General features: G+C 60.5%; 1 protein-coding gene across 1 annotated transcript in view; it reads right to left on the bottom strand.

Annotated features, from left to right (window-relative positions):
• Positions 1-273: 273 nt before the first annotated feature.
• The window catches only part of LOC119095684 (TBC1 domain family member 9-like), a 43,602-nt gene continuing 31,322 nt past the window's right edge, over positions 274-12,553 (bottom strand). The window contains 15 exon segments of the mRNA XM_037218540.1: positions 274-711; positions 1,746-1,828; positions 2,874-3,014; positions 3,678-3,827; positions 4,340-4,499; positions 5,619-5,711; positions 6,692-6,808; positions 7,358-7,444; positions 7,895-7,999; positions 9,313-9,357; positions 10,793-10,835; positions 10,908-10,929; positions 11,356-11,471; positions 12,239-12,351; positions 12,354-12,377. Of these exon segments, the coding sequence (XP_037074435.1) occupies positions 451-711; positions 1,746-1,828; positions 2,874-3,014; positions 3,678-3,827; positions 4,340-4,499; positions 5,619-5,711; positions 6,692-6,808; positions 7,358-7,444; positions 7,895-7,999; positions 9,313-9,357; positions 10,793-10,835; positions 10,908-10,929; positions 11,356-11,471; positions 12,239-12,351; positions 12,354-12,377 (1,560 nt within the window). The 3' untranslated portion in view covers positions 274-450.

The raw sequence follows: 12,553 nt of genomic DNA, 5'->3' as shown, positions 1-12,553 counted from the left end.
GTACAGCGCGGACCACCAGCCGCACGCACGTGATGTCCGGCGTCACGCCTGCCGCCGAGTGGTGGAGGCCGCTGAAACCGACGGAGCGGCGCCGCGACCCGAGCCACTCCACCAGCATCTGACGCCTTCAGCCGCACGCGCAGCGCTGGTGACGCCCCCGCGTCACTCCGCCGCTCCAGCGGGAACAGTGCCGTCCGATGGCGGCTGGGACGGCGGTCCGAGCTGGTGGACGCCGGTCCGTCCGTCGGCGCTGCTTGGTCGGCGGCCGTTCGGCACCGAGGCGCCGGCCAGTTCGCCGGCAGCGGCTGCTCAGCTCCGGCCAGCCGCCTGCATGAGTACCGTCGGCGCCTCCCTCCGTCCGCGAAGCAGCCGCCTCCACGTCTGGCCGGCCGCGCGGGGCTCAGGCGAGCGAGCGCACGTCTCCAGCGGCCGCAGTGTGCGCACGGCGACTCACACGAGCGCGTTCACCTCGGCCGGCGACGTGCTGAAGCTCAGCGAGGTCTGGCGTGTCAGGCGCACGTTGCGCAGCTGGCTCACCGCCGCCACCACGTCGGCGCGCGCCTCGAAGAACGCCACCAGCGGCGGCTCGGTCAGCACGGACGCGACGAACTGCTCGAACGAGACGGCCCAGTCGGCATCCGGGAGGCGGCCGGCGGCGGACGGCGCCTCGTCGGCCGCCGGCTCCGGCGTCACCTCGGACAGCGCCTCCGACTAGCAGCGACATGTCCGTCAGGCCGTCCACCGGCCGCGCCTGCCGGGGTCAGGGGTACGGTGGACATTACTCCAGGGGTCAGGACAGAGGTCAGCATAGAGCATTAAGGGACGCAAGGAGGCAGTAAGAAGTCAGCAGTAGGGCCGATAACAGTCAGCTGGTCAACAGGGGTCAACAACAGGTCAACAGGGTTAACAACAGGTCAAGCAGGAGTCAGCGGAGTAAACAAGTTTAGAAACAGGAGCCGCTGTTACTAACGGTAACAGCAATCGGTGGCTGACATGGGCATAAATAGGAAAAGTTTCACTAGAACCGCCTTCATCTTTGTTGACATGACATGTCATGTGATGATGGTCAACATACCAATGATTACCGACAGGCCACTAAACCGGGTCACGTTCGGTCCCCTCTCACTAAACACAAAATAAGTGTTATCAAAAGTAGCGGCACGACGATGTGTGACTGCTCCTAAAAACTTTTTAAAATAATTAAGAGGAATAGCAGTCCACAGGGTTAATATACCGGTCGTAAAATGACCCATGTCGGCACGCTTCGTCGAAAACAATGCAATTTTGTGAAGAATAATGGTCAATGCCGCCAGCAAGTTACACTGCTCGACTACGTCCTGCTATTTACCGCATGCATCATTAATGTACGGTACATTCCAAGATGGCGATACTTCTGAACAACAGTTCTGCTCGTGCCGACATTACAACGCAGCACATATGACACACACATGAGCACACAAAGCGTCGAGCACGTGATCGGAAACGCCCGGGTCCGCAGCATGGGCGAACACAATTGTCAGTAAAATTACCAGGGTCAAGCGCTCCTTCCTGAGCGCGACGGCAAACAGAAGGAGAAACTTCCGAGCCCGTGCTTCTCTGCGCGTAAGCCGGGTTCTGTATACCACATACAACGCCCTACCTAGCAGAGTCCCTGTTTTCCACAGACCCCATCTAGACCAGCTAGACAGGCTCGCCGTCAGGCCAACGGACCCCAGACTGCCGCCGGCGGCGTCACTGACCTCCGGGCCCTGCAGCACGGCCGACGCCGAGGCCGTGCGCTCCTTCTGAAACCGTTTGCCCACCTCCCCGATCTGCAGCAGCAGCGTCCCTGTCGACCGTGGCGCGCCGCAGCGTCAAACGCCCAAAAAAAAAAACACAGCGCCAAAACGCCACACGGCCGTCAAACGCCCCGCGTAAAGCGGCACACAGCGTCAAACGCCACACAGCGTCAAACACCACACAGCGCCAAACGCCACACGCGTCAAACGCCCCACAGCGTCAAACGCCACACAGCGCCAACGCCACACAGCGTCAAACGCCGCACAGCGTTAAATGCCACACAGCGTCAAACGCCACACAGAGTCAAAAGCCGCACAGCATTAAACGCCACACAGCGTTAAACGCCACACAGCGTCAAACGCCACACAGCGTCAAACGCCATACAGCGTCAAACGTCACACAGCGTCAAACGCCGCACAGCATTAAACGCCACACAGCGTTGAAACGCCCACACAGCGCCAAACGCCACACAGCGTCAAACGCCACGCAGCGTCAAATGCCACACAGCGTCACAAGCCACACAGCGTCAAACGCCACACAGCGTCAAACGCCACACAGCGTCAAACGCCATACAGCGTCAAACGCCACACAGCGTCAAACGCCACACAGCGCCAAACGCCACACAGCGTCAAACGCTACACGACGCAAACATGTACGACGCCCGGTGACAGAACGCAAACACGCTTACGCTCACGCAGCCAAACACATCCCTGTAACGAAGCTGTCCCGCGGGCGTCACGCGAATAGTTCTGACGCATTAAGACGTCGCGGCATAGTTCGCGAACGGCGCATATCAAATAGAGACGGTGCACACGGCGCCCCACGACACAGGCTTGAAATGGCGCGAAACACCAAGTCAGACATCAAGTCTGACTTGATTTCTGACACGCCAGAAACACCAAGTCACACCGGAATCAGACTGATCACTTCCACCACAGCGCCAGCACATCGCTCGCGCGGACGTGAGCAACACTCGTGCCAACCAAAGCTCGTCAAAAGACTCGGAACACCACGCCACCGTTCGCCACGTGCCACACTCGCCTCTGCGCCCCCTACCCGCTCCGCCGACCGTCCCCGCCGGAGCCCGCTCTCACCGACGTGCGCGATCGAGTGGAAAATCTCCGGCCGCGTCTGCTCCTCGCTGAACATGTCGTACAGCGCGCGCCACATGTAGATGAACTGCTTCTGGTTCATCATCGGCACCTGCGACGACTCCTCGCCGGTGCCGCTGGCGCCTGGCGGCGGAAAAGGAAACTGTTCGGGACACCGCGGCTGGCGGCTGCCGACTCCACGCGCCGGCCACGCCACAAACCAAGCCACGCGACGGTCCAAAGCGTTACGGCTGCCGAACACCACAGGCCTGGCGATAATGCTTAGGTTCGAGCCACGCGGCTGGTGACCGCTTCTTCAGCGAGTAATGACGGGAGTTCCGTCAATGATGACGACGCTACTGACACCTAGAGAAACTACAAGCGATGCCCACTTGACGGAAGTCTCAAGCGCGACACCCAGCAGAAGACAGGCATCCACAACCTGACTGGAGATCGAAATTTTCAGAAGCCTGAATAGTATGAGGTGGTTAGTACCGTTATCCTGACGTGTTCAAAAGGCCTGCGAAGGTACTGGTCCCTGGTGCCGTCCCATGACATTGGACGTTCCATGACTGACCTGAGGCACCCCTGGGCTGCTGACTGACCTGCGGTGAAGCTGGTGCCGCTGACTGACCTGAAGCGCCCCTGGTGCCGCTGACTGACCTGAGGTGAAGCTGGTGCCGCTGACTGACCTGAGGTGAAGCTGGTGCCGCTGACTGACCTGCGGTGAAGCTGGTGCCGCTGACTGACCTGAAGCGCCCCTGGTGCCGCTGACTGACCTGAGGCGTCCCTGAGCCGCTGACTGACCTGAGGTGAAGCTGGTGCCGCTGACGGTGCGCGAGCGGTGCCCATCGCCCAGCACCAGCTCGCGCATCTCGGCCAGACTGATGGGCGGCGGCTCGGCGTCAGACAACGCCTCGAAGTACTCGCACGCCTCCGACGCCACCTCGGTGTTGTCTGCAGACCGCCGCGGACGGAAGGCGTCAGCGGCGCTCGCCACAAGCCGGCGCCGGCGCCAGTGCACACTCTCGCACGGCGGTGACGAGTCGGCGACGCGACACGACTCGTCACATGGCTCGTGTTCGGCTGCGGCGGCGCTCGGGGCTATGTGGCGGCGGGATGACGCCGCAGCGTCCTCAGAGGTCGGCCGGCGCGCTGGTTGAAGGCCAGAGCGCGCGAGGACGGCTGTGCAAGGCGACTAATCGCCGCCAACGACAGCCTTCGGTTTGGTTGGACAGGCTGTAATACTTCGGATAGCTTGGAGCGCAGCAGCAGCGTCCACACAACGAGCTCTGCTTAGTGAGCATCCTGGTCGCAATGCTTCACAGCTACAAGGTTCGAGCGTGCTTGGTTTGCAATGGTACAGTTAGAAGGTCAGGGGCCGGGCAAGCGCGTTACAGACCGCACAGTGAGCATGCCGGGCCGGCCCGGGTGAGTCCACCTCGTCGTCGGGCGGGTGTGGCCCTCACCCGAGATGGGCGAGTCCATCTCGTGCTGGTCGAGTAGCGGCGGCAGGTGGAGGCAGTAGAAGAGCCGGAGGCGTCGCGGCAGGTCACTGCGGGTCATCAGGCCGAGCAGCCAGGCCAGCTGGCGCAGGTCCAACAGACCGTCCCCACTGGTGTCCATCAGCTGCGGCACGGGAACACGGCACAGTCACGGTACAGTGCAGCGCACAGTCGCAATAGCGCCGCGTACAGTTGCAGTACAGTGCAGCGCACAGTCGCGGCAGAGCGCGCAGTCACAGCACAGTGCCGCGCACAGTCGCAGGAGTGTCGCGCACAGTCGCAGTACAGTGCAGCGCACAGCCGCAATAGCGCCGCGTGCAGTCGCAGTACAGTGCAGCGCATAGTCGAGGCAGAGCGCGCAGTCACAGAACAGTGCCGCGCACAGTCGCAGCACAGTGCTGCGCACAGTCGCAGGGTGTCGCGCACAGTCACAGTATAGTGCCGCGCACAGTCCCACCGTACAGGACAGTTGATTCAGTGGCACAGCGCTGAACGGCTGCCTCACACGGTTGAACGGCCAACATGTTCGACATGGTCCAGCTGCGGGGGAGGGCGGTTCTCTATGGCTGTCGCCCAGTCTCACGAACGCGTCTGAGGACTTCTTATGACCGGACGCGCCACAATATCGATAAAAGGTGGGGGCGCCAGGCTGAACTACGTTTACATTTGAAGAGTATCTCCGTGTCTTTGACGAAACATTCACCACGAAGGTGGCTGTTAAAAAAGACGTCAAAAGCTTTTGCTGTATTTAACTGCCGTCGGAAAAGCACAGCCGGCAGGATCGCGCCGCGGAGAGTTTGCTGCCAATGTTCCCGGCTCGAATCTGCATGCATCTGAGGCGTTCACTGACAGCGGAGCTCCGATAGGAAAAGGCGCACCGGGCTAGTGGGTGTGCTGCGTGGTGATCGAACTCAAAGCCGCGTTTGCGCCACAAGGATGGCAGAACGCCAGCTGCATGTCTGTCAGCATGTATGTCAGCATGTCAGCATGTCATGCCTGAGACACGGCGGGGTCGCGCTGCTTTTCAAAAAAAATATAGAAGCAAAGGTTCTTACCCCTGAATCAAGCGAGGAATGCGAGAACATCGCCCCAGCAATAAGAGACGGGCGTGAGATACGTGCTATGCGAGCCATGGACGAGGAACAGAAGCGTGTGAGGTCTCACACTGGAGGCCGTGGAGACGTTCGATGGTAATGCTGTCACCTCACCGACCCGGCACCGAGGGCAGCTGCTCAAGTCTCACCTTGAAGGCGCGAGAGGCGATGCTGTCCGCCATGGAGCCGGCGCTCCAGTTACACAACTTGTGGAAGAGGGTGTGGAAGAGGGGGTAGTCCACCTGGCGGACGGACATAAATGGTGAGAGGGTGGCGCTAGGCGACCCTGTTCCTCTTCCCCCACACCCCCACATACACCAGCCCAATAGACATCATCTACCATGCCATCTATCGTTCAGGGAGGCACACTGTACCTCTGGCACCCCGCCAGTTCCATAACGGGACAACCCCTTATCAGGGTGGGCACGACTCCCAAATATTTGACCGATCAGAGCGCCAGGGAGCTCCACTCGGACGCCGCCAGCGCGAGCCCCGGTACCCGACCCCCTCCCCCCCCCCCCCCCCCCAGCCCCCGCACGGCCACCAAACATCGCCCGCGTGTCTCGCTCCCCACGCCACCCGCCAGCGGGCCCGCGCCGCCGGACGCCGGCGTGCCGGCTCAATCAGCAGAGCAAACAACACACACGCCGGCCGGAGGACGGCCGGTGTCAGATCACAGGCACTGGCATCGATCCGGCCGTGTCACTCCGCTGGCATGGCGCGCTGGGGCCGCCTTGCTGGAAGCTCGCGGACGTCTTCGATTCTAAAGCCAAATACCCAATTCGATTCTAAAGCCAAACACCGTACCGACACAAAAACGATCCGAATTATGAGGTCAAAGTCCTTGAGCTGACAGCAATCCGCCTTCCGTGTGTGCGGAGGCACCCGTTAAGTATATCATCAAGCAAACACCGGCCGTACCATACACACACGGTGTTTTAAGCCGCGCTCATGGCCACGAATGGTCCGACGACAGTCAGCTTACAGTCACACAGTCACAACCCGCGTCACGTCCGATACAACACGCACAATCCCGCCAACACTTCCCCGAGCCCCGGCGCGGTGCCCTCCCTCTGGGAGCCGCCGGCGGCGCCCCGACGCCTCGGTTCGGCAGGTCAGAGCGCGGCACCCGTCCGTCGCGGCGCACTGACCCCCCCCGCCCCCCCCCCCCCCCCCTCCCCTCCGAGACCGCGCCGCGGAGCCGGCCGAGCCGGGCGCCCACCTTGTACAGCTGGTAGTTGTGCACGGACGGGTCCTGCTTCTCGGCCGGGTCGGGCAGCGCGCCGCGTCCGTACGACTGCAGCGTCAGGTACTCCTCCTTGATGTAGAGGAACAGGTCCTGCCGAGGCGTCACGGCACAGTCACCGGCCGCCGTGTCTGAGTACGACTGTACTTTTGATGTGGCGGCCGCCAAAGGCATTGGTTGGATGGCTTGACGGGGCTTATGGCTTCAGTGGCACTGCGCAACCTACACACGGCGACAAGCCTGCGAGAGGGTGTGAGCTCTCGTCATGGATTTGCCCATGTATAGTGGGACAATAAATGAAACAAAGGCTGGCGAGGACAGAGGACTAGACAACACATGACTGCGCAGTAGGAGACAGGACAGGACAGGACAGGACAGGACAGGACAGGACAGGACAGGACAGGACAGGACAGGACAGGACAGGACAGGACAGAACAGAACAGAACGAGAACAGAACAGAACAGAACATAACAAAGTAGAGTAGAGTAGAGTAGAGCAGATCAGGGCAGGGCAGAGCAGAGCACGACAGAAAAGGACAGGGCAGGACAAAGTTGCACAGCATAGCACAGCACAGCGCAGGGCACGGCACGGCACGGCACGGCAGGGAACGGCAGCACAGGACAGCACAGGACGGGATCTGACCTTCAGCTCTGCCGCCGTGAAGAACTGCTCAGCCTCCACACAGCGGATCATGCTGTTCATCGTCGAGTCCTCGATCGTCTGGATCACCTGGTGACGTGAGAGAACGTGACGTCACCCACACGGCCTGCGTCGAGGTGTTCGGGCGCGGCCATGGCGGTCTGAACACGCAGGGCAACCCTCACGCACACTCAGCGGTCCTGGACCAGCTCATACCAGCCCACCGAACCTCACAGTTATAGGAGCAATCGCAAAATAGCTGAACCATGGCCTCCATTATGACGCCCACTCATATATCTCAATGACGATACCTAAGTGCACACACCCTGCCGGGGAAGCGTGAAGGCCGAGTGATTAGCTCCTCGGAACCACACGTGGGGGCGCAGGTTCGAATCCTGGGAGCAGCATGGCCTCTGAGCCCTGCTATAGCCAATGCAGTCCCTGGAGGTCGATGAAGCGGGGGCGCAACGACATGCGTCGCGTCCTCTTTTCATAAAAACGCTGCTGCACTCGACGGTGGCGCCACGCGGCGGCGCTCACCTTGAGCCGGTGCTTGAGCCGCAGACGCTCGATGGCCGAGTTGGTCAGCTTCCCGAAGTTGGTGTACGCCTCGTATATCAGCAGCGAGACGTCGATGCTGGTGTTCTGCAGCAGCCAGAAGCCGGCGAACGATCGGGGGCGTCACACAACGCCAGACAAGCAAAACACATGAATGCAGACCGGCAATGCAGACAGCGGTAGAAAACAGTCAATGAGTCTATGGACAGCTGTGGAAGTGCCGCACTTTCATCTGTGCCTCCGCACGCACGAGAGCAGGATACGTCCGCATGGCCGCAACACGGCCAGATTTTTACAGGCTCGGACACGGTGAAAGAAGCCGTGACGGACAAAGGAACACGTTACAGTGAAAACGTAGGCTTCATGTTCAAGAACTAGGGAAAACACGTTTGCGATCAGGGAGCAAACGATGCAGCAGTGTCTTCAGGTGCATGACAGCTTGGCTAGCGGATGTGTTTAGTCGTTAACCTAATGAATAGTCAATGTTGCAATCATATAAGCAGGCTACGGCAGATATTTCACAGCATTTTCCGTCCAGATACTTAAGGCAGTTGTCATGCCAATGACGTCACAGGCAACTGACGTCAACGGCACATCCGCCAGCGCCTCACCTGCCTGAGCATTTTCTCTCTGCTCGGTGCTTCCAGAGTGCTACGTATGCAATCAGTCACAATCTACTTTCGTTGTCACCCACTCTCTTAAGGGCATGTCAGGCACAGAAAGCGCAGATAAAATCGCACAGGGCCGGGACACGGAACTTACTAAAACAAATGCGAAAGGACGCATTCTCCCATTCCAAGCCATCTCCCACACCACGCCGAGCACAGATCCAGACACAGTACAAATATAACAGGGAGCTTCCCGCGTGCTGCGTGCAATGCCAGCCATGTGATAGCCATGCGGTGCCCACCTAAGCCACATCGGGCGAGGTCGGGGCATACCAGGACAGGTCAAAAAGGAAGGCCGTCACGTCACAGCGAAACTTGGCGTAGCCCCGTCCGGTCTGGTCTGATCTGGTCTGGTTTAATAGGATCTGGTCTGGTCTAATCTGCTCTGGGTCGGGTCGGGTCGGGTCGGGTCTGGTCGGGTCTGGTCTGGTCTGGTCTGGTCTGGTCTGGTCTGGTCTGGCTGAATTAATTCGTTCGTCCAAAAAGCCCCGGCGTGGCGTCACCACTGTCCAAGAGTGCGCCGCCGAAGCGTCGACCGGCCCGACAGCACCCAGTTCAGCCACGGCACAGGGTCACGACGGGGGTCGCCGGGGCCGCCCGAGGGTACAAGACCAGGGCCACGGCACGCCGCAGGCCCCGGCCGACCACAGACCATCAGCGGGGCGGGGACGGGGGCGGGGGACGCCGTGCACGGCTACACTACAGCCGCGGCCACGCGCGGCGGCGGCTGACCTGGCCATCAAGCAGCGTTAAACAGTCGGTGCCCAGCTCTGCGTCCTGAAAGAGGGCAGAACGCGGCGCGCTTCATGCTCAAGTCCCGGCTGTGGTAGTGGCCGTACGGCAGCAGCAGGGGAGGGGGGGGGGGGCAGCGGGATCAGTGGGCGGGGCGTAGCTCGGCTGGGAGACCGCGCCTCGGAAGTAGAGCGTTAACCGTGAAAACCGGACGGCAAAAGCGGCGGCGCCAGGGAGGCGAAGAGCGAGGAAAGTGAGCGAACGTACCCGCGAGACGCCTGGCGGGATTGCTCCTAGCGCACTCCAACAACGTACGCTTTCAGTATGTGGCGTCGACGCTGACCACAGACGGGTCGGTCGCCAGATTAAGCCAGGGCCGCCAGCCAAACCGCTGCACTCCGCAAATCGAGCGATAGCAGATAGCAGCAGAGCCTTAGTGGGTCAAAAGCGCAAAACGAGCTCAGTGAAACTCGACAAATCGCAACGGAGCATCGCCGCCAGTCACGCCGTCTCCAAATGAGCTCAAGTAGCCCACCACGGGCCCGGACCGGTAACCGGAGCGTCGTCGCAAGTCACGCCGCCTCCAAATGAGCTCAAGTAGCCCACCACGGGCTCGGACCAGTAACCGGAACGTCGCCGCGAGTCACGCCGCCTCCAAATGAGCTCAAGTAGCCACCACGGGCTCGGACCGGTAACGAGCGGCGCGCTCCCAGCACCGAACGGCGCTCTGAATGGCACTCGGAGCAGCGTATTTTCAGCCAGTATTTCCAATGCTGATTATCGCGCTTACCCCGCGCCTGAGACCACGCGGTGGCGGAAGTTGCGGGCTCTCGCTTGACATCAGATTGCGGCCAACGCCCCTTTGCGGCACCAGGATTTCGCGGGTGTGGACAGGACGGTATTAGCCCGAAGCGTCGACACTCATCCTCCACTCCTACGTGGCGAAGACGGCGTTGATTTCCTCTCACAATGACGATACAGGTGCATGCCACAACCATGACATGTACCACAATCGTGCAAAAATATTTCGACAGCCAGACGTATCAGGCGTGCGGAGCACAAGGTGAGGCCTTCTGAATGTGATGGCCATCTGACAGGCGCAGCGCCAGCCGCAGCAGGACTTCAAGCAGACCGAGGAAAGATGCCCTCAGCAGTTAGTTATTGGTGATTACAGGCGCAACGACTGCCCAGGCCATTTCGCGACCATGCTTTAGCAAAGCGCCACCGAATCTCCTGTGTATATTACAGTGCTGAGGTTTGAACGACCAAGAACAATATCAGCAGTTATCTTTACATGCAGTGTGGAAGAGACGAGTCCCTGAACAGCGTGCGTAAATGTGGTTTTCTAACCCAGCCTCCCACCGAGCTTGCCATGAGCTCGTGACGGCACGTGGCAGACTCCCCTCCCGTGTAAGTGCACGATCCGCCGGGACGTCACCATGCAGGCGCGCGGCCGCGGCGGCGGCCGGCGGCGAATGACCAGGTGTTTGGTGTCGGGCTTGTAGTAGTGTGTAGAACACCGACTGGCCGACGCGCACCCGGGAATGTCCGAGTTGGTGACGGCCTCCAGGTACCGGCACAGGCAACGTCATCGCCCTCGGCCGTCGTCGCGACAGTCTGTGCGGCGGCCGGCGTCATATCGGGGCAGGCGGCGACGGGCGACAGGGACCGCCCCAACGACGCTGGGAGAGCGTGTACTTGATGATGTCTGGGCAGACAAGTCAAAATATTATACGGGGGGGGGGGGGAGGGCGATACAGTGCACGAGATCGCACCCTTCGGCGCATACATAGTGCGTACAAGTCACTCAAGTACTTCGATCACTTAGAACGTGCCAGCAATGTACAGGGAACGTCACCGTAAAGTTTGCAAGCATTGAATCAATGCGTACCGAAACAAGCCGGGCTTTGTAAAAAAGGAAATGGGACAAATCGACGCAACGACTACTGGGAGGGTAGCGCCATCACGCTCGAAGATGGCTCCCCAATCTTCACGAAACCTCGCGGTCTCCTAGCCCCGGCCGGACCGGCGCTCGACGCTCACCCTCCAGGGCGGCCCGGTTGGCATCCAGCACGGCCAGCGCCACCATGAAGTTGGTGCGAGCACCGTCGAACAGGAAGCAGTCCATCACGTTCACCGCCGACTCAAACGGCATCACGCTGGCGGGGGGAGAGCGAGGCGAAGTCAGGGAGGGGCCGGGGCGTCAGGGAGTGACTTGGAGCATCAGGGAGGGGCTGGGGGGAGGGGGGGGGGCGGGCGCTAGGGAAGGACAGGGGGCTTCAGGGATGGGCTGGGGGCGTCAGAGGGGCTGGAGCGTCAGGGAGGGGCTGGGTGGAACCGGCGACAGGCCAGCCGGTCGGAACGCAAGGACAGGATTTCGGAGCGATCTGAAGGCCGGCGGATGGTTATGACGCACGGACTTTCACCGGGACAAAGTTCAGCGGGTGGTAGCTCGTCCCGACTACTCACCAGTCCGGGAAATTACAATACTGAGGATTAACATCACGTTATCCTTTTTTGGCCCGCAATTCCACAACCAGTCGCAGCGTCACTTTGACCATCGCATCCTCGGTTGGTCTCCACAACGCATCTGAACGCGTCTGTTGCTCAGTGCCCTGCAACGGTTCCTAGCGATACCAAGCCTCGTGAGCAGCGTCCATTACCATGTACACCAAACACCACACGAATCCAGTCCGAAAAGAACTAATCAACGCGAAGGCATTGCTGGAAATGCGTCACACCGTGGTCTGTTTGCACTCATAAAACGTGATCACGAAAGGCAGCCAGATTCTCTGTGCGGAGGCAGAAGTGAAGGCTACCCGATTGTAAGCGCCACCTGCCACGGCCATCTCCAGCCGTGTCAGCATGACTAATCCACCCCGAGAGCGCAGGGGCGTCAGCGGAGGCGGTTAACCCGCCGGCGTACCTGAGGAAGATGGTGAGGAACCAGGAGAGGGAGATCATGCCCACCACGCCCAGCTGCTCCAGCTTGGTGTAGAGGTCGGGCAACTCCACCGAGATCAGGTCCTCCAGTACACCCCCTGGTCCACCAGCGCTCCCACCACCTGAGCGACAGATCAACATCAGGTCAGGTCCTCCAGCATCCTCTGGTCCACCAGCGCTCCAACCACCTGAGCAACAGATCAACATCAGAGGCCAGGTCCTCCAGCACCCCTGGTGCCACCAGCGCTCTCACAACCTGACCAGCAGTGCGACTCAGACGATCCAGGACTTGCGCTAG

The sequence above is a fragment of the Pollicipes pollicipes genome, unplaced genomic scaffold (genome assembly GCF_011947565.3).
Source record: "Pollicipes pollicipes isolate AB1234 unplaced genomic scaffold, Ppol_2.1 Scaffold_4219;HRSCAF=4965_pilon_pilon_pilon, whole genome shotgun sequence".
NCBI lineage: Eukaryota > Metazoa > Arthropoda > Thecostraca > Pollicipedomorpha > Pollicipedidae > Pollicipes > Pollicipes pollicipes.
This window is presented reverse-complemented; position numbering and strand designations above follow the sequence as displayed.